General features: G+C 52.8%; 1 protein-coding gene across 2 annotated transcripts in view; it reads right to left on the bottom strand.

Moving 5' to 3' along the window:
* Nucleotides 1–1,354: 1,354 nt before the first annotated feature.
* Nucleotides 1,355–24,072, bottom strand: part of CHST11 (carbohydrate sulfotransferase 11) — a gene marked incomplete at its 3' end in the record, with an annotated part of 221,259 nt that continues 198,541 nt past the window's right edge. For both annotated transcript variants that reach the window (XM_079774133.1, XM_079774134.1), the window contains exon 3: nucleotides 1,355–2,209. In XM_079774133.1, the coding sequence (XP_079630259.1) occupies nucleotides 1,355–2,209 (855 nt within the window). The remainder of the gene's footprint in view (nucleotides 2,210–24,072) is intronic.

The following is a 24,072-nucleotide window of genomic DNA, read 5'->3' on the forward strand; positions in this document are numbered from 1 at the left end:
AAGGTTCCACCCCTGACCTTCATGAGTTCTTCATGAGGGGTGGAAACGCCAGACCATTGCAAGTCCCCGAGTGTAGGAATCCTGCCACGGTATTGTGTGGCAAGAGCAGAAAACAACATGGAGACGTGGGTGCTGGGCTGGAGATGACAGGAGGCGTCACTGGAAGCAGCTGAAGCTCCCCTCCCCTCACCCAAAGCAGACATCACTAATCGATCACCGCACGCTTCCAAGCAGTGCCTGGCAAATCTGTTCTGGGGTTAAAGGTGGACACTACCAATAAATTAGAGCAGGCACATGATAGGAAATATTTTTGCTGTCTATGGTGTGGGGCCTTGAGCTTGGATGACGCACCACGTTCGGGGGCCTGCTGCAAGCATGTGGCTTTCAAATTTGGGTCACAGAAAACTGCCAATTTATAGGGGTCATGGACCTGCTTATAAACAGCCCAAGATGTCAGAGGTTTGCTAATTGTCAAGCTGGATACTCGGTGTCCATGTAAAGCTTCTTGAGGGCCGAGACTACTGGTTTTGTTCAATGCTCTATCTGCAGGGCCTGGAACGAGGCCCAGCACATAGTAGTTGCTCAATAAATACTTGTTGACTATAAAGCAACAGCCATTTCATCTTCATCACAACTGGCACTGCCAGTTAAAAATTTCTTTAGAAAAGCTTATTCTATCAGACTATTAATTCTGGTGGGGGGAAAAATAAAGCTACAATCAGCTCTCTCCTTGGGTTAAAAAAAAATCACATTTCTTTAGGGCAAAGGGACTTTGGGGTTGATTGAAAATTGGTGTGGAATTAGTCCCTTGCCAAGGTGCCTCTTTCCGTTTACTTCTGGCAGAACGTCAAGCACGGTGGCCTCAACACACATCACAATGGCTCTTATCACACAGGGAGTCTACGAGCGGTGAGTGAGAACATTCACGCCCCCGAAGGAGCGAGAGCAAGCGCAGAATGAAACACAGATTTCTTATGCTGCCACACAAAGAAATCTATACAGACACTATGTTTAAATAACTATAAATAACATTAATTAGAATTTATGGAATGCACAGTTCATGGAATTCACCGGAACACAAGGAAACCTTTGAGACAGTACTCAGGTCTAAAAACCAGGGACACCCAACCCTATTCCCCTGCAAAGACGGCTGTCCTCCCCTACCAAGGATTTTAAATAATTCTCACTATGCTGCTCGCAGCATCATCCCCCAAAGAAATATTACTTTACAAAATAACCCAATATTCATATAATTCTTTTGACAAATAAAAATCTTAAATTAAAAAGCATGATTCTCTCCCACGTCCCCCCCCATCCCCCTCCCCCAGCCCTCCCCCCCCCCAAACCCTCCCCTTTATTCCAATTTCAGGTAGCTTGGCACTGAGTAATTGAACATTAAAAAATCGAGTTTGTAGACTTCGTACAGCTGCGTCTGGTGCTCCGCGCTGATGTTCTGGAAGAACTCGGTGGTCATCTCGTCAGTAGTTCTTGTGGACTTGGCGTAGGTGGGGAACTTCAGGTAGCTGCCCACGCCCGCCAGCTGCAGGACGTAGTTGGAATCCTCCTCCAGCGTCTCGTACTTGCCCACGAGGTCGTAGTGGATGTGGCACGGGTGGCAGAGCGAGTAGACGGTCTGCCAGTGCTCGTTGAAGGGCTCCTCGCGCTGGGTGTGCGGGTCGATGAGATAGGCCACGAACTCCTCGAACTTGACGTCGTCGCCCCTGCGCAGGGCCTCCTGCGTGGCGTTCTTGCGCTGGCGCCTGATGATCTTGGTGCCGTAGCGCTTGTGGAAGGACGTGTTGTACTTCTGCGTGAACTTGTTGCGGTAGGCGGACACCAGCCTCTCGAAGGGCTCGCGGACGAACAGGAACTTCAGGTAGCTTTTCAGGCGGTGGTTGATCTCGGGGATGCTGTACTGGTTGAGGGTCTTCAGGTTGGCCGAGACGTGCGCCTCGTTGGCTGGGATCTCCATGGGGTCGCTGTACTTGCCCCGCCCGGTCAGGACCATCATGAGGCGCTTCCAGTTGGTGCAGGCCACCTTGGGCACGTAGCAGTAGATGAGCTCGTGGTCCTCGTCCACCACCAGGTGCTTCAGGTCGCTGGGCGTCAGCACGCGCCGCTTGCGGCTCACGGCGCTGTTGGCCCGGCAGGTGTCGGTGACCTGGTCCCGCCGCATCTGGTGCAGGACCGCCGTGTTGGACAGCTCGAGCTGCAGAGGGGACACAAGAGGGATGAGAACTCAGTACTCGGGCGGGTTATGTGCACTTGGCCACGTGCATCGCCGTGGTGGCCAGAGCAGGCCACGGAGACGGCCGGCGGACCACTAAGTGGCCGACGTCTCCATCCCCTATTCTTGCTCTTTGTTCCACCATCCTTCCTTTGTGAAATAATGTAATGACCAGCTCTATAATGCATGCATCACCCTCTCCAGGCCTGGCATTTTGCTATGGCTACATAAATACAGTTTTTCTTTTTAAAATATAGTTGTATTGATTTCAGAGAGAGGAAGGGAGTGGGAGAGAGAGAGAGAGAGAGAGAGAGAGTGAAACATCAATGATGAGAGAATCACTGATCTGCTGCCTCCTGCACGCCCCCTACTGGGGATGGAGCCCACAACCCAGGCATGTGCCCTTGACTGGAACCAAACCTGGGACCCTTCAGTCCGCAGGCTAACACTCTATCCACTGAACCAAACTGGCTAGGGCTCTACAGTTTTTCTTTTCACTGTACAACAAATTTGAACTGTTTTTGATTTATTTAATACTAGAGGCCCGGTGCACGAAATTCATGCACTCAGGGGAGGGGGGCCTCAGCCCGGACTGTGAGAGGGCTAAGGCCAGGTCAAGGGACCCCACTGGTGCAGGATCAGGGCCAGGGAGGGATGTGGGAGGTTGGCCAGCCAGGGAGGGATCGCAGGAGGGCTCCAGAGTGTGTCTGGCCCATCTCGCTCAGTCCTGATTGGCTGGACCCCAGCAGCAAGCTAACCTACCGGTTGGAGTGTCTACCCCCTGGTGGTCAGTGCACATCATAGCAACTGGTCAACCGGTCGACTATCTGCCCCCTGGTGGTCAATTGCACATCATAGCGAGCGGTTGATCAGCCTTAGCATATCATTAGCATATTACACTTTGATTGGTTGAATGGCCGACCGGACACTTAGCATATTAGGCTTTTATTATATAGGATTAACCAAGTTCCTGCCATTGTGCCAGGCATCATGCTGCCAGGCACTGCAGGTGCAGTAATAAAACAGTACACCCCAATGTCCAGCACCCCATCTTCTTGAAAGCAAGCAAGCACGCAGGGCTGACATTTGATTGCTCTATTTTGATGCAAGGTGGGGGGGGGGGCACTGTTCCTACAAGCCCGTCACTGTGGACATCTGTTGCTTGTTGCTTCCTCTGGCACCAGGGCCTCCATTTTCCTCTGGGGACCTGTTCTCCATTCTCAGTTCCCTTTTCTCTCAAGCTGCTGAGCTGTGTGGATGGCCCCTGGAGGGTGGGGACAGGGAGGGGCTGGGCTGGGAATGAAGGGCGTGGAGCAGAAAGACACAGGGATGTATGCCGGTGACATCATCTGAATACCTAGGCCTGAGCGTGGCTGAAACCAGACCCCTGACTCCTGGGCTTTTGTTATGCTAGTGAATACATTTGCTTTGCTGTGTAAGGCAGTTGGAGTCTCGATGATATTATTTGCAACAAAAACATCTGGGTATTTGCACGTGTCACCTCTGAGCTTTTAGTTTATGCCATATTCATCTGTCCAGTCAGATGCGCGCAGATCTAACCGTGTACGAGGCCCTCCCTCTATTCTGCTCCCCTGGGAGGTACGCCCTTTTCCTAAAGGGCTCACAGGCTAGGAGGCACCAGGCCAGAGGGCCGGCAGCCTCCATCGGGCCTCAGGGAAGAGGTGTGTGCTCCTCTGCATTCTAGGAGCAAAAGTTCCTCCCCAAAAGGCCGTTCACTTCCAGGCTGAGCCAGTTCTCATGAAGCACCTGACCAGTGGTCGGCAAACACATTAGTCAACAGAGCCAAATATCAACAGCACAATGATTGAAATTTCTTTGGAGAGCCAAATTTTTTAAACTTAAACTTCTTCTAACGCCACTTCTTCAAAATAGAGTCGCCGAGGCCGTGGTATTTTGTGGAAGAGCCACACTCAACGGGCCAAAGAGCCACATGTGGCTCGCGAGCCGCAGTTTGCCGACCACTGACCTAGACTAGAGTAAGAGACAGGAGACCAGACCACCTTGGCGCGCCTGCAGCTTGGCCTCCAACACCCTATTGTTCAGCCCTGGGTCGTGGGATTCACTGTTTATTTTGAACAGGAAAACGATGACCTTTGCATACCCTGACTTCTTAGCAGATCTACCCCTCACCTGAAGAAGAACATTCATGCCACTAAAAACAAAACAACCGATCTTCCTAAAGGAAAGAGGGGGGCCAGGGAGGAGAAAGGGCCCATCAGTTTTGCCCATTTGAATGGCGATGGACAGTTTTGAAGGCAATGAATTATTAAAAGAGCAGAGAAACGGGGGATTCGGCACCCCTCCCACCCCGCCGCCTTTCCCCCCAGCTCTTTTCAGATGGAGACAATTCTCTGTGCCTTCTGCGTCCCCGGGGAGGTAGCATGTCAGTTAATACTGCATTCAGGACCACAAAGCCATGCAAAATAGAAAGGATAGCAGCCTATCACTTTACGCCCAATTGTAGAGACAGAAAATAACTCAGTGGGGCTTCGCAATGCGGTATCTGAGGTTTCTTTCTCTTCCATTTCCTCCTCCTCCGCGCCAGCTGGGGTGGCGGATGGCACACCTGTGGCAGCGAGGCACGCACGATTTCCCTGAGGACTCGGAGGCCCTGCGCGTTCTCAATCGCGAGACACAGCCAGGCCCCCTCGAGGGGGAGGAAGGCCACCTGGGCCTCCAGGGTTGAATTTTTGGACAAACTATTTTTGGGGGAGGAAGGCCACCTGGGCCTCCAGGGTTGAATTTTTGGACAAACTATTTTTTAAAGCTTTGTATTTTAAAATAAATACGGACGGGTGTTGATTTAACATATTAAAAACACAATGTTACTTAAAATATGCACAAATATAACAGTAGGTATACGTGACCCCCACAAATGTGAACATGGACATGGACGTATTAACTGATGGACGATGTTGTTTTACTGGAACCGAAGTCCTGTTGAAAACGTGTCGGGCGCTCGCTGTCTGCTCGGGGCAGGTTCCCGGCCATCTGATATTCATTCCTCTGTGCGCACGAGGACTCAATTTTCCCACTCAATTTTCTCATTTCTAGTTACTGTAAAACCCAGCCCCCTGTAACACCGCATGATCTTTACTCGCTGCAGACTCATCATTTATCTACTTTCTGTTTCTGCCCATTTCTCATGACCCCAACAGCGATTTTTCAACCTTTATTTTCATTCATGGCACACATAAACTAATTACTATAATTCCGCGGCACACCAAGACATAGATTATTTGCTGACCCGACCAAAAAATAGGTATAATTTTGACTCATCCACACTGGATGGCTATTGTTGTGTTGGCTATCATTTTTTAAAATTTTTTTTTACACTTGACAATCTAGAGGTCAGTGCCCTGACTAAATAGTCAGGTGTTGAGTGTTGTAAAAATTCTTTTGGCACACGGGTTGAAAACCACAGGCAAACAGCGATTTCTTACCTTAAAAACATGCAAATCTGGCCCTGTCACTTCCACACTGGTCCCCAAGCAGGGCTCACAAGAGCTCCAGTAACAGTAATAACTCCAGCAACGGACAAGTTCCCTGAGTATCACCCACAGGGATGGGACAACAAGAAGACAAGGGCATGAAGAGGTCTCGCTGATGAACAGTTTGCTCCCTTGTCACTGAAAGAGAACACCTGTCTTTCCCAGCCATGTTTTATCAATTCACTCAGCAGAGGACTGTTGATCTGGTAACTATCTGAGCTGTGAGAGGAATCTCTTTCTTCTTTCACTCCCTTTCCCTCTCCTTTTTTTCTTCCTAAAGGTATTGGAAGCCACCACGAAGGACATAGATGCAGTATAAAACTGAAATAGGAAAAAAACAAATATACTAACTACACAGGCTGTGATTAAAGATCTCGCTCGGTTGTGGGCTTCCTAGTAGCAAGGGCAAAAAGGGAAATGTGATTAAATCTTGTTTTTTTGTGCTCAGAAAGGAGCAGCATTCCAAATGCTTGGGGCAGAAAATGGACAAGATTTTAAGCGACTCAGAAATTCCAGTCAGCGAGGGAGGTTCTTGGATTCCATTTTCTCACTTTGGAGTGTTCAGAGGGTTGCATGCCCCAGCTGACTGAATACCAATGTTACTATTCACCACCACCTAAAGTCCACAGAATGTTCCAGCATTTACAGAACACTTTCGCATACGCCATCTCATTAAAGAACCCACTGGAACTTCTCCAGCGCCTACTAAAAGAAGGTTTATATGTTTAACACACCAGACCATGTTTCCAACCACATGTCATTTTTGGGGGGCTGGCTACCGCCAAGTATTAATACTTCATGTCAGTGGTTCTCAACCGCCGGCCCACGTGGACATCACCTGGAGGGCGTGTGAAGATGCAGTTGCCAATTTGGTAGGTCAGGGCTAGGCCTGAGAACTGACATTTCTAGCAAGTTCCCGAGTGTGCTAGTTTGCTCGGGCTCCCATAACAGAGTACCACACACACTGGGTGGGCGGCACAGCAGAAACTTTATTTCTCACAGTCATGGAGGTGCGGGCAGGGGTGGCCTCTCTCCTTGCCTTGCATACATTGAGTGGCCAGATTATTATGATCTCTGAATGCATAATAATCTGGCCACTCAGTGTATATCCTATATAATAAAAGGCTAATATGCAAATTGTCCCCTCGACCAGGAGTTCAACCAGCAGGCAGGCCAGCCAACCGCCCATGTCCCCTCCCCCTGGCCAGGCTGGCTGGACCCCACACATGCATGAATTCATGCACCGGGCCTCATACACACACACACACACACACACACACACACACACACACACACACACACACTGAGTGGCCAGATTATTATGCGTTCAGAGATCATAATAATCTGGCCACTCAGTGTATGTCTGCCTTCTTGTTGCTGGTCACCTGGCTGTCCCTTCCTCTTCTTACAAGGACACCCGTCCTACTGGATTAGGGTCCGCCCTAAATGGACTTAATTTAATCACCCCTGTGAAGGCCCTGTCTCCAAATCCAGTTACTTTAGAAGAGGCTGGGGGATGGGACTTCACCATGTGAATTTGGAGTTGTGGGGAGCTCATCCCACCAGGGGAGGCGGATGCTGCTGGCCCGGGACCCCGCGTTGAGAATCACGGCATTGCATTATGAGGGAAGGACTGTGATGTGACATCCCTCGCCCATTTGTAGCTACTCCTAATTACAGAACACGGAACCCAGGTTCACCATCCACTGCCAAGGGCGTCCCAGATCTGCCTCCAGTTCCAGCCCCGGTTCCCCCCACCTCCCTTTCATCTCCCGAAAGTATAAATTAGGCCAGAGCGAGGGCTGGGTCTAGGAAACCGTGGCCACGGCTGCAGGCTCTGGGCTGGGTCCTGCCTTCTCGTTTGGATGCCTATTTTTAATTTGGACATTTTAAAAAAAGGCATCTATAATCAGTTCAGGTACCACATTTAGGGACGGTTTGAAAAAGTCTTTCAAACTTTCTTGCGTTTCATCTTAAAAGGAAGAGAAGCTGGCTGCTCTTAAATTAAAACATCTTCTGTGGTGTTTACATTTCTCTCACGCAGGAGGACCCAACCGAAGGTGCAGCAGCCTCCCGGAGAACAGTGGAATCCCAGAGAAAAAGGTAAATGCGGAGGCGTCAGGTGAGGGGGGCTGGGCGAAATCTGCCATTAACAACCGTTAGCTTGGGCCCAGCCTCCGTTTCTCCTCTTGAAAATCCTAATACAAACCCCCCACCCCCCACCCCCTCATTGCTCGACCATCAATCATCCTGTGGGGTTTAGGATGGGGGAGGGGCAGAGGAGACGCCGACCGCCTGCCTTGCTGTGATTCTGTATTTCTTTCAGGTACAGAAATTCCTAAACTCTCACGAAAAGGGCAACTCATGAGGAATCACTGGTGAAACCACACCCACAGCAAAAAAGAGGCACACAGTATAACTAAGCATACTAGCTTACTGAGCACTTACTATGTTCCAGCCCCTGTTAATCGTTAGCGTTCTAAATAAGATTAGTGCTCCCAATTTATGGATGGGAAAACTGAGGGGCAGGGAGAACAAGTAACTGGCTGACCATCAGGCAGCTAGACACTGGGGCCGGGGCTCAAATGCAGGCAGCCTGTGCTTTGAAACCACGCCCTGTGCAGCCTCCCACGGCCCGAAGACCCACCTGGGGGTCACCAGCTCCAGGGCAGCCCTGAAATCGTGGGTCTCGACCCTGGCTGCTCCCTGGGACCACAGGGGAGCTTTAAACTCCAGTGAGGCCTGCGGCCCACCTCGGAGATCTGGTGTACCTGCTCTGGGTGTGCTCAGCTCTGGGGATGCTGAAGTTGCCCAGGCGGGACCCCTGCCTGAGTGGCTTCTATGCCAGAAGCTGCAACCTCAAGCACAGACTGGACTCGAACAGGGACCTGCATGTGACCTTGGGCAAGTTGCACCTTCCTGGTCCTCAGATCTAATGGAATTGGGCTTTCCACTCAATAGGGCCAGAGGTCAAAGGTCTAGAGGGTCACGGGTCTCGGATGTCTTTGGGTGTGTCCATAGAGAACCACTGGGAATTCTAGAATGCTTAAACGTCCATGTTTAGAAAAGAAAGGAGAAAGATACTGGGCCTTTAAAGAACCAATCTGGTCTGATCCTGCTGCAAAACGTAAAGGGTTCAGGAAAGAGGTGATTCCAGGTGAATTGACAGGAACATTGCCAGGGGAATTGGTTTCTTAGGATTTGAACCCATCACAAAGGGAAACGCCTGTTTGATGGCAAGGACGGAATCTCTTTCCAAAACGGAAGTAAAGGGTGCAATGGGTGGGAAGCCCTAGGAAATGAGGCGGGGGTGCAGGAGACGTCTTGTGGGGTGACCCAGGGCTGGGCACTGACCAGGCTCAGCTGACAAGGTGAGCCACGGCTCTGAGCTCCAGGGGCAGAACCAAGCGAGTCCAGTAAAACCTCGCTCTAAGGGACTAATTCAGGCGAGGGCGTGTCTGGGAAAGCCAAAAGTATGTTATATAATAAGTAGGTTTTCCGAATGTGTTTGTGAAAAAATTGACAAATTAACTTGTTTTTACTAATGCAGACAAATTTGTGTAATTAAAGTTAAGTATGTATGAAAGGTTTAATTCCACAGAAAAGTTTTCTATACGTATTACAGTAATTGTAAACTTATACTGAATAGGCCTAGTAAATGCGTGCATTCACCAGTCGCCATGAGTAAACAAAAGCACATGGCGGGGCGGGGCTTAGGGGGCGTGGCCTAAGCGCCCCGTGGGAACCTCTGCTGCTGCAGAAAGGTCAGGAGACAAGAGAACTGATTAGGGCTCACAGTGCGGTGTGGTCATGGGCTAATCATTCCCAAACACTGTTTACGGGCGACGCCTCTTGGGTTTAAATACGTAGACTTGAGTTGTAGATATGTAACATTTATTTATGTCGGCGAAATTACTACAGTGTGTTTTCCAACACATGGCCTATTCGCTAAAATTTATTAAAAATAACACTGAATTAATAACGACAACAAAAAACAATCTGTTAATTTAAGCAAATCTTGGTTAAAAGCATTTTAAAATTAACAGGGTGTTGATTTCCATGTATGACATACGGACTGGAAATTTTGTCAGTTAAATCTGAAGTCCGTGAAATCGAGGCCCACACCATGGAGGGTACCCTGTAGAGCAGTGGTTCTCAACCTTTCTAATGCCGTGACCCTTTAATACAGTTCCTCATGTTGTGGTGACCCCCAACCGTAAAATTATTTTCGTTGCTACTTCATAACTGTAATTTTGCTCCTGTTAATGAATCGTAATGTAAATATCTGTGTTTTCCGATGGTCTTAGGCGAACCTGCTAGTGGTTCTCAACCTGTGGGTCAGAACCGCCACTGTAGAGCCTAAGACCATCGGAAAACACAGATATTTACATTACGATTCCTAACAGTAGCAAAATTACAGTTATGAAGTAGCAACGAAAATAATTTTACGGTTGGGGGTCACCACAACAGGAGGAACTGTATTAAAGGGTCGTGGCATTAGAAAGGTTGAGAACCACTGCTACAGAGGGTCCTTTTAGGCTTGTGGGTAAGGTACTTCTTTTGTGTGCAGGGTTTGAATCCGGTGACCTCGGTTAGGGTCACAAACTCAACTGCCCTCCAGAGTCGGCAGGGTGTCCCTGGGTCACTGGGAGGCGGGGGGGCGGGGGGGGGGATGCCACTTCAGCCTTACCCACGTGGTCATGAGGGAATGGGAACCCCATCTTTGAAGACCTTTCAGTTTCTAGAGAGAAGCCAGAAAACCAGACTGTATGTGTCATTCCTGCAGTCTTTAATGCTAGCTACAATTGAAATAATTTTTTTTTTCTTAAATGCTGTGAGCCAAACCGTACTTGTTGGGGCTGGGTTTGCCTGCGGGCCACCAGCTGGCGCCCTCACCCGGGCATTTGAGGTTGGGGCCAGTGAGGAGGGCCCTCATGGAGCCTCTGGCCCACCTGCCTCGCTCAGGGGGCCAGTGCGGGGAGGGGAACCGGGTGGGATGGGCGGAATGCAGGAGCTCCAGAGTGCAACCGGGACGCTGACCGTCAGCAGCAGGTCCTGAGAGAAACCCGTGGAAGCTCAGCCCCCTCAGCGCCCCTCCCCCCCCCCCCCCCCCACCTCACCTGCCTCTGTAATACTCATCGCAGTTTACACACTCATTCTGTGTGTCTCTCCCTTCTAGAATGCAAACTCTGAGGGGGCAGGTGGTTTCTGTTTTTGGTTCACTCTGTATCCCCAGTGTCGGCACATAGTAGGCCCTTAAAGCAGCAGTCGCCACCCTTTCAGACCTCACGGACCACCCACGTCCCTGGACCACTGGTTGGCGACCGCTGCCTTAAAGCTTTGTGGAGTGAATGAATGCATGCCGGAATGAATGACTGGGGGACGGCGGGGATTTTTAAGGCCACCAAATGCCTGATGAGGCTGCGCAGGCTTCCTGCCCCTGCCCCCCCTTCCCACGGAGGGTTTCTGGCACAGATCCTGCAGCCGAGCCAGAGCTCAGCATCGGCCCAGCGGCTGGAGGCCAAGCGAGAGGCAGCTGGGCTCTGGGTGTCGGGTGGAAGTGGGCTCCGGTGACCGCAACAGCCTTTGCCGAAGGGGAAACTGGTACTTTCCACCCATCTGGCCAGGCCAGGAAACAGGAGGGGGGAAATCGTGAGAGGGGGTACGGGCCGCCAAGGGCTGCCCTGGGGCTTTGGCGTGGGGTGCAGCCTGCCAGGGCTCCCCTCCAGCCCGGCCAGGTGCGGCTCGAAGGCCTCCTTTCCATCTCAGATCAGCTGCTCGGGCTTCCGGAGGCCTGGGCAGGGTGCGGGAGGGGCACAGGAACAGGGGCGGGGTGGCTGCCAAGCTGGATGGCCTCCGATGAATGGTGGCCCGGAACAGGGACAATGGTGGGGAAGGGATGCGGCCCCCACACTGCTGGGGAGGCTGGGTTTCCCGGGAAATCAGAAGTCAGGGGGCGGGCAGAGAGTGCACCTGCTGACGGAGCTGAACGCTGGCCGGAGAGAGGGAGGAGGGTTCCGCTGCGCAGCCTCGAACTGCTGAGGGCGCCCCAACCCATGCGCCTCCCCAAGGGCAGTGCTATTCAGGGGCAGGGCGCTGTGGCACCCCCAGCTTCTCCCTCTGCTCTCTCCCTCCTTGGACCAACGGGCTCTCTTGACTCTTCCCAGACTCACCAGAATGTTCTACCACTCATCTTCTGTCCAAATCACTTGACCTTTCCACGCTTGCTTTCCCATCTGTAAAATGGGGACAATTAAGAGGGTCTACTTCTCTGGGTTGCTTTGAGGGTTCAGTGGGAGCCCGCCAGGAAAGCACTCGCCTGGCACACAGAAGGCTCGCAGTCAACAGTAATTCTCTTTTCACTGTAAGTACGTGAGGGCTGCTTCCTAAGGCCGGCGGCATGGCAGGCATGTTGCCCTGCTTTCCTCTGCCTCACGGCAATTCTCAGTCTTTAGTGTCGCTAAGCATCACAGCAGGCGTTTGGTACCATGGGGCCCCCTGAGAAATTGTGACTCAGTGGGTCTGGGTGTCCTCGGTACCCGCTCCTGACCACGGCCCTGGGGGAGGGATCCTGGAAGGCTGCCGGCCCTGCGTCCCACTGAGAACTGCTGAGGCAGCATTTGCTTTTCCGCGAGCGGGTCTGCAGTTAGCGTCCAACACGTTTGTCATCTGCGCGAAATGTCTGGCTCACGGCCATTCAGTATCTCGCTGACACAGGCGACAGACAGAGGCAACGTGGATTGGCAGCGGCTAAGCACACGGGTGCTCTGCAGAGCAACTTTCCCGGTATGTGGAGATTAGCTCTTCATGTGTATCAATAGGGTGCTTTGGAATTTCAAAGTGAACTATGGATGGAGGGATCCAAAAAGGTCAACTTACTTCTTAATCAAGTAGCTCGTTTCAACAGTATCCCATTTCCCTATTGTTCCAAAGGTCCCCGCGAGACACTCTCTTGGGCTTCCATGGTGCATGTTTTGTGTTTCTTTCTTTCCTAAAGAGGAGAGGCTGAGCCAGCTCTGCAGATGGGGCCCCCACGGAGCCATTTCCACCACCTTGACCTCTTTGTCTGAAGCTGCTCCACCCGGGTCATAGTTACATCACCGAGAATGAAGGGCGTTTATCTCACTTCCGTCCTCCAGGGCCTCAGGACAGGGCCTGGGTATCTCTCCATCCAGGTGCCAGGCATTCAGTGCCCAGCACTTGCAGGGCTTAGACAAGGGTGAGCAGCTTTGTGCCCACATATTAGTAGGGCCTTTCCAGCACGAAGATTTTTGTCTATCTCAGTCACTTCACTGCCTCTCCCTCTCCCAAGGATGGTCCACTTGGAAGGCCACCATCGAGCACTTCAAGGGCAAACACATCTAAATTCACCTGCTGTGTCCTGAGAAACGTACAGGATTTTTGTTTTTTTAATCCTGGGCTGCCTCTCAGGTCACGTCTGTGGCGTACAAATACACCATACGTGATGTCCTGGGCTTCGAACTGGGGCCCAGACATGAATAAGACGCCCTCAAGTGAAGGACATCAGAGTGCAAACATCCTTGTCCCAGAGCTTTCGAGTGATTCCCTCCCCTAGAGTCTTCGGAACACTGAGCTTTGCATTGGAAAACACCTTTGCAATCATGGCAAACACCTTTGTGATCCCATGTTCTGATGTGTAGACGGCAAAACTGAGCCCAAAGTGGCGGAGACAGGCCGACCTGCGAAGCTGCATGGGCTGCGGGGCCCCCGGAGGCCGCAGCACCCCACGCCAGGCCGCCCAGAAAGGAAGCTTCGCAGACATGATGGCACCGTGGAGCGAGGGCATCTCTCTTTATACATGAAGTGGCATTCTCTGAGACAACGCAGCGAACAGAGGGGGTCAGAAAGCAAGTGGGTCAGGATCTGGGGAGGGGAGCCGATTTCCATGAATGAATCTACTCGCTGTGCTGGCTGAATCCTGCATCAGAGGCCCTGCAGCTCCAGGGAACAAAGGCACCTGGGGACGGCGGGGGTGGGGGGAGAGGGGGGGACAGGCGGCCAGCCTTCCCGGGGAGAGCCATGGCCCGCCCTCCCCACAGCTCACCTTCCCTTCCCCTGCTCCAGGCTGCGCCCTGGGAACAAAACCAGGGAGGAAAGGACTCCCTTGCCTCCATTTCTTCTGAAAAAGTGTAAAACCTAGTCACTCAAAAGGAGGCAGGGATGTCTCCAGTCTCGTGTCTCCTGCACTGCCCTCAGGAAGCACTGGGCAAAGGCTCAGTGTGAGGTCTGGAGGAAAACAGAACGATCTAGAAGAGTCTGGACCAAGTGACCACTCATTAGCAAGTCCATGACCCCCAGGTGGCCTACGAAGTCACCTGCAGGCTCAGGTGGAAGAAGGAAGAAGACCAGGTGTTGCATTTACTGAGGTCAATGTTTAGTGAGCACGCGCCATGTGGCAGGGGAGGGGCCGGGTCCCGTGGGGGAACACATATGGTGGGGGGATAGGGATGGACCAGGATGACCCCAGGCCCCAGGCTGGGAGACGGGGGCTCCATGGAGGTGGACTCCTGCCTGGAGGTGGACCAAGCGGACTGAGAAATTAACTGGTTCTTGGGGGCGCCTGCCTCTTTATTCCCGTGGGGAACTCTCCATCCTTCAATGGGGTTGTGGATAATAAGAGCCAGAGTGACAGCCAGAGGGCCAGCTGGCCAACATGGAGTGACATGATGCTGACGGCCACTCCCACAGCCCCAGACCCGTGCTGGCATGCACCTCTCTCTCTCTCATTCTGGTAACTCTGTGCCGTGTACGCTAACACCTCCATTTTACAGATAAGGAAACTGAGGCCCAGAAAGTTAAGCAACTTCCCAAGGTCGTCGGCCTATCTTTGCTCTTTGACCCAGCTTAGCCGTCATATCATTTGCTTTGTTGAGAGCCACTGACATGCAAGAGTGGAAGCCCAGCTTCATGGTTTGAGAATTCTTGTCCCATACGGGGCTCCTCACAACACTCTCCACTATGCCTGCCTGCTTTGTGCCTGAGCGCAGTCCGTGTCACACGGGAAGCGCTGGTGGGACCTGTCTGGTGAAGGGACGGGAAGGTACTGGGTGCCCACCATGGGCCAGGCATTTGCTAAGCACTTGGCAGTCACTGTGCCAATTAATTCTCACAATAGCCTGAGAAGTGTTACCCCCACTTCACAGATGCATACACTGAGGCTCAGAGAGCTTAACCACAAATCTCAAGGCCCACGGCTTGTAAGAGGTGGGGCCTGGGTTTGGCCCTGGTGGTCCAGTTCTGGAGCATGGACCTTCCGTCTCACACCAGTGACCCCAGGCTGACCTTCAGCTGCCCGCCTTTTCGATCTCATGCCCACTGGGAATAGCCTGGACCACACAGGCTGGTCCCAGCCCGGGTCCACGTCACAGGCGCAGGCAGGAATTCTGGGTGCATGGAGACATTCGGGCAATGATTACTGAACTAAACTCTTAGGAAGGGAACCCTGATTAAATACCCATCCCGGAGTTTTAAAAATTCCCATCACTAGTTAGCTTGTCCCATAAAAATCACCTGTCAATGGTGTTAAAGGGAAGTCACATTTTCTTCTCAAAGACACTAGAGGTTTCGATGGTGTAAGCCTCGGGCATGGGTTCTGCCTTCTTTCCCCAGAAGCCACATTCTGTTTCCATCGAGATCCCAAATGAAGACGCCTCGCTCAGCAGAGGGACCCCCTTCTCCCTGGGTCTCACAATCGGATTTTCAGGGTGTCTCACATGGACTTGCAGCACATCCACAGCCTTGTTCAGGGAATTACAGGGGGCCCTGTCTCCCACGGGCACCTGGGTGGAGTTCAGAACTGAACCAGCCTCCAGAAGCCCGGGCGTGGCCAGCTCAGGGCGGAGCGGAGCGGTCACAGCCATCCACGTGGGCTTCCCGGGGTGCCCTGGAGGTGGGGCCCAGGTCGCAGCCCACCTGCTCCCCTGGGCTCTGCCACAGCTCAGCCAGCCGGGGTGCTCTGCACACAGGCCAGGATCCAGAAGGCGGGGCATTTTCTCTGAGTTTTATAGAATTTCTAACCAGAAACATCTGGAAATACATGGGACCAAGTCAGATGCCTTAGGACGAAGCCCTGGCTCAGCCAGGCCGGGCATTTGCTGGGCGAGCCCAAGTCACTGGCCTCTTCCCAGCAGCCTCCTCTGCAAGATGGCCCTGCCTCCCTCCCTCCCTCTTCCCTCCCTTCTTCTCTTCCAGGGAACACAGCACACTCAGTTCATCTGGGTGGTTGAACTTCCTGCCTTCCACCTGGGACGCTCTTTGCCCAGATCTTTCAGAGGTTTTGCAGGGAGGACTCTTCCCGGGGGAGCAGAAAGCCTGGCCTCACCTTCCCGATGGTCATCACCCAGTCACGTCCCACAGGAACCCCAAACTCCGAATATCTGAAAGCGCGTTGTCACCCGTCTCTTCCCAAGTCCTTGCCTTCGGGCATGGCACTGCTCTCTGCCCAGGTGTCCTGCCAGACCCCTGGACATCTGCTCCCACAGCCTGGCCACTCCTGCACAGGCTGGCAGCCTGGGCACAAACCACACCACCTCTGGCCTGACTGCTGCCCCGGACCCTCGGGACCAGGTCAGTCCCTCTAAACCCAGCCTGGAGTCCATCATTCCTGCACTTTATGAAGCCACCACGAGTCTCTGCGGCCTTCCACGGGGAGTGCAGACTCCTGAGCTTGGAACACAGGCGCCGCGTGCCCGGTCCGTCTTTCCCTGGCTCCGAGCAGGGCTGCCCGGTGGGCACGGCCGCCTGCCCGGGGTTTCCCCAGAAGCGCTGGGTTCTCTACCTGGGGAGTGAGTGCTCCTCGGGGAAGGCCACCGTTTCATTGCACGTTTTGGAGTCATTACGTGCAGGTCAGGGCTGCACAGGGAGGGGCGGGGAAGGGAGGGGAGGGGAGGAACCCAACATTCCAGAAACCTTTCCTTGGTGCTGGAAATCTGGGGAGGGATTTCCTGAATCCCCTCAACCCCGAGAGGCGGATAAGCTCGTCTCTGACTCACAGATGAGAATGCGGCTCGGCGAGGTCTATGCTTGCTCCTGAGGCTCGGGGCTGCAGGGCCGGGCCGGGCTGGCTTACACCAGTTCGCTTGCTCTTCTGTTACATGTAGCCTCAGAGCCGCAGTTCGAAAGCCCATTTAGGGGATGGAAGATACCAGAGTCTGTCTTAGAGTCTGTCTTCTGCTCCCCATGCCCCCAAGATGGAACGAAGAGAAACCTTCTCTGGGGTATGTTCTCCGGAGACCTCCAAACCAAGCGGACCGAAGCCTCCAGTCTCAGTGTCATACAGAGCCACCCACCCGCGCACACGGGAGGAAATTAGTCTCTTTGGCGCACACATTTGGGCTTGGCTTTGCTTATGGATTGGACTTCCTGTTTGTTTGCTGGCGGCAGAGTAGCTGTTTGGGCTGCACCCGGTGCTCAGGGCAGGGGTCACTCCTCCAAAGTCTTTGCGAGCAGCGAACCAGCCCTCCAAGGAAGGTTCCGGTGAGTTTGTGCTCTTTGGCTTGGAATGCCGGAGGAGACAGTCAATGTGAAGGCACAGGTGTAAACAGGGTGACAGCAGCCGGCCACGCGCAGGACGCAGACCGGCTGCGGCAGTTCCGTGGAGAAGAGGCTCGTCCTTGCGCCGGCACGGACACTGGGAGGCCGCAGAGGAGCTTCCGAGGCTCGCTACCTCTGCCGGGGGGTCCCTTCCGGGCAGCTGCAGCCCAGGAGCCAGCAGAGCCCCTCCGCCTGCTCCCAGGTGGCCTTGGACTCAGCTGTCGGCCTCCCAGGGAGAGGACGGAGGCACAGCACCGTCCACAGACCAGAAAGCTGAAGTTCAGAGCCGTCGGCTCATCGAGTCGGGCAGGAGTCTGGTCTGTTATGGGCCATTCCAACCCTGTGTCTGTTTCCCTGCCAGCTTATCTTGGCCTGTTGCTCCCTTTTTTCTCTCTCGCTATAACTCTCAAAACAATTCTAGAAACTAAAGGTCATGATTAGAGGTAAACAATAAAAGGAAAATAAAAAACCTCCAAGCTCCCATCAACTAGAGGTAATTATGATGAATGCTTTGGTGTGTTTTCCCAGCTTTGTTCCCATGTTTTAATTGCTATTACCCTCGTGGAAGCCGCATTTCCCCTTTCAACAATTAACCAGGGACACGGAGGGTACTGCTTAACTGGCCCTTCGAGGGGGAGAGGGACACTGGCTGTCCACCTTGTCCCTTTCTGCCCACTGCCTTCCTCAGTGGCCACTGCCCTTCCTTCTCTCCCTTCTCCTCCCCTCTAGCAACTGTAAGAGCAGTAGGCACCTGGGAGGGCAGGGCGAGGTGAGCCCTCCCGGGCAGGGCTGGGGCCTCTGGATGTTCAAGACATCGAGGATGGGACTTCAGGGGTTCACACTGTTTTCTTTTTAAAAAATACTAGTAATTTTAAATATGTTTTTATTTATTTCAGAGCGAGAGGGCGAGGGAGAGGAACAACGATGAGAGAGAAACATCAATCAGCTATTTCCTACACGCCCCCTACTGGGGATTGAGGCCGAAACCCAGGCATGTGTCCTGATCCGGAATAGAACCGGTGATCTGCTGGTGCAGTGGCTGGCAAACTCATTAGTCAACAGAGCCAAATATCAACAGGACAACGATGGAAGTTTCTTTTGAGAGCCACATTTTTTAAACTTAAACTTCTTCTAACGCCACTTCTTCAAAATAGACTCGCCCAGGCCGTGGTATTTTGTGGAAGAGCCACACTCAAGGGGCCAAAGAGCCACATGTGGCTCACGAGCCGCAGTTTGCCGACCACGGTGCTGGTGCATAGGTTGATGCTCAACCACGGAGCCACCCCGGCCAGGCCCTCCCTGTTTTCTTGAGTTGAACCAGGGAGACCACAGCACCCTGTAGCCAGCACTTTTCACAGGGACATTGCAAAATGCAGAGCACTATTGAGAATTGGTTTAAAACCCAGGTCTGGGGATTCTGAAGTCCACCCTAACTCAGCCGGGTGGGTGGCTCGTGTCTGAGATTGCTACTCCAATTCCTTGCTTCTTAAGGAGAACAGACTCTCAGCTGATGCAGACTGACCTCAGGACTCTTCTATTTCTTTCTTTCTTAAGAGGAGTTTGGGTTGAAGACCGTTTGATTATTCCAGATGCTTCTGAATCAGGACCAGGAAGCCCTGTGTGCTGCCTGGGGGCACACCTGACTTCCTCTTTTCTTTTCATCAGAAATCCAGCAGGTCCCTCAGGGCTTGATTTACACAAAGTCACAGCTCTGGGGAAGCTTTAAGGCCAAGCCTGAAGAGACTTGCAAATTAGTTCCTTGGAAGACTTCTGAATAGCAACTAATTACAATCTCTATTTCTGAAGGGACCTCTCACCCAATTAGAGCTGCAGCCTATGAAAAGGAAGTGAAAATTCTCTTGACCGAGAGCAGTGAGCAATGATTATTATTGTTGTTGTTTTCTAAAATCATGCTATGCCTAGAGGCCACCCGCTCTTTCAATACTGAATTTTACCCCAACACACACTCTGTTGCCTGGGTCCACTTCTCCCGCCCCTTTGTCTGCGGATTTCTAGCTTACCTGTCAGGCCTCGGCTAAACAGCTGCTTCCCGGGAGGACTTTTCTGAGCAGGTTAGGGGGCCGTCCTCCCCCTTCACAGCCTTTCTCATGATGCTGTGACTATGTGCTTGTCCCCCCACCAGTCCATAAACTCTGTCCTCAAGGGTTTGTTTGTTGTGTTCACTGCTGTGTCCCCAGAACCTAGAACTGGCACATACACTGAGTGGCCATACACTGAGTGGCCAGATTATTATGATCTCTGAATGCATAATAATCTGGCCACTCAGTGTACATCTTATATAATAAAAGGCTAATATGCAAATTGTCCCCTAGAACAGGATTTCGACCAGCAGGCAGGCTGGCCAACTGCCCATGTCCTCTCCCCCTGGCTAGGACACCACCCATGCACGAATTCATGCACTGGGCCTCTAAAATACACACACACACACACTGAGTGGCCAGATTATTATGCGTTCAGAGATCATAATAATCTGGCCACTCAGTGTAGTAGGTGCCCAATAAGTACCTATCGGATGGGACTAAGTGAAAGACACGGGAGAAGAAACTTGTCTTCCTTGGGTCCTGAGTGTAGATTTATGTGTAAACTCGATTATAAAAGCACATTAACTCATTCATTCATTCAACAGTTAGGAATGTTGGCAGTGTGTAGGATGGTGGATTGGCTGGTCCAATTTTATCACTTCCACCACCACCATCCAAGAAACCACGCCAGGGTGTGGTTCTAGATCCCTAGAGACCCACCTGCTCACAATTATACTGGTGACCTACGGCAGCTCAGTGGACCACACAAAACTGCCAAGTGGCCAAATTTGTCCTTCCTAATTATTATGTTTATTATGTAACCACTTGACACGCCCTAGACGTGTCCCTAAGACCGTCCCTATTCCATCTACCCAAAGTTGTCCTGCCCCAGAGTTCTGCTAGACAGATGAGATTGTTCAGATACAGTAAACCTTGCTGACGGGTTCATTAGGCAGCGTATTCTAATCACATACAGCAAAGCCCAGTTAGTTACAAAACATGTGTCTGAGAAATTACACTGTGATGTCTCAGCCCTCATATCTTAGCACACCCCATCCTAATCCCGACATCAATAACCAGGATCACCCTTTCTAGAAAATTCCACTCTGGAGCTGACCTCCTTTGCCTGGGGCAGGGCCAGGGGTGTGGAGATGAGAGGGCAGATGCCTGCTGCCTCTCTTGTTTTCCGACTCCCGGTGGCCCCCACCCCATCGCTGGGATCCTCCTGTCTGCCTTGCGGGAAGAGTCCGCTTTTAGTTTGCCGTTGCAGGTACCAATCCCAGGCCTCTGGTTTCCACCACAGCCTTTTAATTACAAGCCCCCTAGGTTCGCACTGGGATCCAGCTGTCCTGGCTGTCCCTCACAGCACGCGGAGGGGCAGGTCCCGTGTCTCCTTCAGGCTCTGCACCGGGACCTACAACATGGTCCTCCCTGGTCAGCAAGGACCACCCAGACCCAACTTCTAAGCGGTCTGTCAGATAATGAAAAGGACAAAAACGCCTTTGAACTTCAAAGCTGGACCTCCAGCAAAGGAGTAAGCCGTCTTTGGTGACGCATTTTGCTAAGGATTCTAGATGAGACACTGAGAACCCCTTACGAAATATGCAACCAATCTTCTCGGCGGTGCGCAGGGCGGCATATTTGTCCCCTGTCCTGCCCTCTGGTGCACGGCCGCTCAGCGCTGCTGCTCTGACCCCCAGAAGACTAAGCCAAAACCCAGGCTCGTTAAGGGAGGCAGAGGAGGTGCCCACGGGTCTAGAATACTCGAGAACAGGTGCTGTTGTTTTAAAAAGCCCCAGAGCAGTGTCCAACCAGCTAACACCCCCCACTTCCTGCTTGTGTGACTTTTTCTGTTTCTTTCTTTTCTTTTCTTTTCTTTTCTTTTCAATTTAGCTTTCTTCTGCTCACGGATCCTCTCCAATTTGTTTTTCTTTTCTAATTAAAGAGCAAATCAAAAGGGAAGCGAAGGGAAGCTCGAGGTGTTCTCCCTCAAAGGCCAAGCGTCTGTCGGCTTTGTTCAGCCTTGGCGGCCACCCCGGCATGTCATACTATTTCAGATTAGTAGCTGTGACAATTCATCTTCAGGGGATGTGGGTGCTAGATGGTTGTGGTCCTGGGGAGACACCGGGGTGGGGGGTCTTGCCCAGACAATGGGGTGAGTGTGGCTGCAGCCCAGACCCTGGCCCCCCAGGTCCCACTGTCTGAGGCGCCTGCAGGACAAGGCTGGAAGGGGAGGCTGAGTCGTAGCCCTCAGGGCCAAGAGCAACACGGAACCAAAGGCAAACATACTTCCCCCAGAAAGGCAGGGACGACTGCCCGAGCCCCCAGAAATCTGGGCCAGGTGTTTGTCCAAGGTTGATATCATGAATCCGGACTCGGCCCCTCAGTATTACTAGGTTGTGGACAAGCTTACAGAACCTTCCTCGGTTCCTTCTTCCTCATCCGTGAAAAGGGGAAAGGCACGGTACCCACCACCTGCGATTGCGGGGAGGTAAAATCAGATGGCGTGGGTAAAATGCTTGGCACACAGTAGGGCCTCGGGAAACAGGGGTGGGTCCAATATTCTGACGCCATCCTGCCTGCTCTGTGGGCACGTTTCAGGAGGAGGCGTGTTTCCTGGGCCCCACATGCCTCCAGCAAAGCCCGTGGAACCAGAGAGGTCCATTCACAATGCAGAGTACTAACCACTATACGATCACGGAGAGCTACTGGGGACCTTAGAGCGGTCCATGCATTCAATTTACAAAAAGCAACATGTCTGCAAGACCACACGGCCTCAGGCCCAAGGGTGTGGCGGAGCCTGGAAGGCAGCGAAGGTCTGGAGGGCGGGGTGGGTGCCCGTGCTCACACTCCAGGAGCCGGGTGCAAGGCTGGGACCCGGAATGCCGTGGAGGCGGTGGCTTGGGCCCGTGGTTCTCAGGGCTTCGCGGGGAAGTGGAGCCTCAGGCCCGGCCACCCTCCCTGACCACCTCCAGGGGCCGGCCCCTTCTCCGGCCAGCTCATCCTCCGTGTCACACCCCTGGGCCTGCGGGCCACCCGGTGGCTCTTCGTTCTGAAGAGCACTTAAAATAAATGAGGAGGTGCAGCTAAAGGGGGGTGTTTATAACTCAGAAAGTGCTGATATAACAACCAGCCATGCACCCTGAAGTAGGTATTAGCTAGAGCAGCATTTCTTAGAATTAAACAAGAACTATGAATAGACAGTGATGCTGTGTCTGCAGACAGGGCCTCCGATTAATGGCAGGAAGCCTATATTCTTGTCGGACTGCAGCCAGCATGGTGTGTGTGTGTGTGTGTGTGTGTGTGTGTGTGTGCGTGTGTGTGTGTGTGTGTGTGTGTGTGTGTGTGTGTGTGAGAGAGAGAGAGAGAGAGAGAGAGAGAGAGAGAGAGAGAGAATGAATGATGGTGGCATGGGGTCAGGGGAGGAGATATTTGATCTCAGAGTCATCCAGAGATGCCATGGACAGGAAAGGACAGGATTTCACACAGTAGGGCCTCGGGAAACAGGGGTTGGTCCACTATTCTCATGTCAACACAGTGTTTCATCGCCCACCCCTTTCATCCAGAAGGGGATGCTGACATCACTGCGAAGGGACATGGGGACCCCAGATCTCAACCCTGGCCCTCCCAGCCTGAGTGCCAGCTGGGGAGGCAAGAGTCACAGGCCCAGGAGACAGTGCCCTGGGTGTGACCTCGCACCGGGTTCCCCTTCTGGAACCACTGCAGCCCAGAACCCGGGGGCAGGGCACAGCCAGCCCTCCCTGGGCGAAGGAGGGAGAGGAGGAGGCTGGGGTCACGGCCTTGGTGGATGCTGATCCTCAAAGGAGAGAGGTGTTGGGGTTCCAGGCACCTTGGAAAGTCAGAGAACCGTTCCCGGCAGGAGCCTGCCTCCTGCAGGCTTGTCCCCCAAGCCTTTAGTACCTTCTGCCTTTTGGGGGGAAACCTCCTTGCCTTAATTTAGACATGGGCAGCAACAGGATTGAAATTGTTCGTTATGCTATTTCTCAAGTGTGGTATCTGCTTGCTCATCGAGATCTACAGGCCACTGGCTGAAGGCAAGTCCTGGGGGCAGGGCGGAGACACCATGCAATTCTCCTACAGAGCAGGATCACCTATTTACCTACAAGGAGGAGGGGTGGGGGTAGAATTAAGCACAGCCAACACTCCTAACTGAGGGGGGGGGGAGGGCGAAAAGAGGCAGGGGGGGGGGCGAAAAGACTGAAAATATTTTTTGTAAAATTAATTCTTCACCAGTAACCCATGGTGAGGAAGCTTAAGAAAGAGCCTAAAAAAAAAAAAAAAAAGAAAGAGCCTAAGCAGGGAACGTTGGGCTGGCCCCACAATCATCTTGGCCTCAGTTTCCCAATCTGAGCAATGGGGATTAACAGGTCGTAGACACTCCAGAGCCACCCACCTTCAGGCCAGCACCTTGGCTTTTATGTAGACACTCTCCCATGCTGCATCTAAAACAAGAGGGGATGGGGACAGGCCCAGAGCGGGTGTAGGTGTGACTGCGACCCCCAGGTGTCCGTCTGGCCCAGAGGATGGCAAGTCCCCATTTAAGCAGGTGCCTGGGACACTGGTCCTGTGGCTGAGGGTGTGTGTGTGAAAGTCCATGCTAAGCAGGGTCACGGAGCCCTTGGCACCCCCTGTGGAAAACGAGCACCACCAGACGCATCAGAGCCTGGGGCCTGGGCTGCACCCCTCTCAGGGCTTGGCAGGGACCCCACGTCTGAGC

The sequence above is a fragment of the Cnephaeus nilssonii genome (assembly GCF_951640355.1).
Source record: "Cnephaeus nilssonii genome assembly, chromosome: 6".
Taxonomy (NCBI): domain Eukaryota; kingdom Metazoa; phylum Chordata; class Mammalia; order Chiroptera; family Vespertilionidae; genus Cnephaeus; species Cnephaeus nilssonii.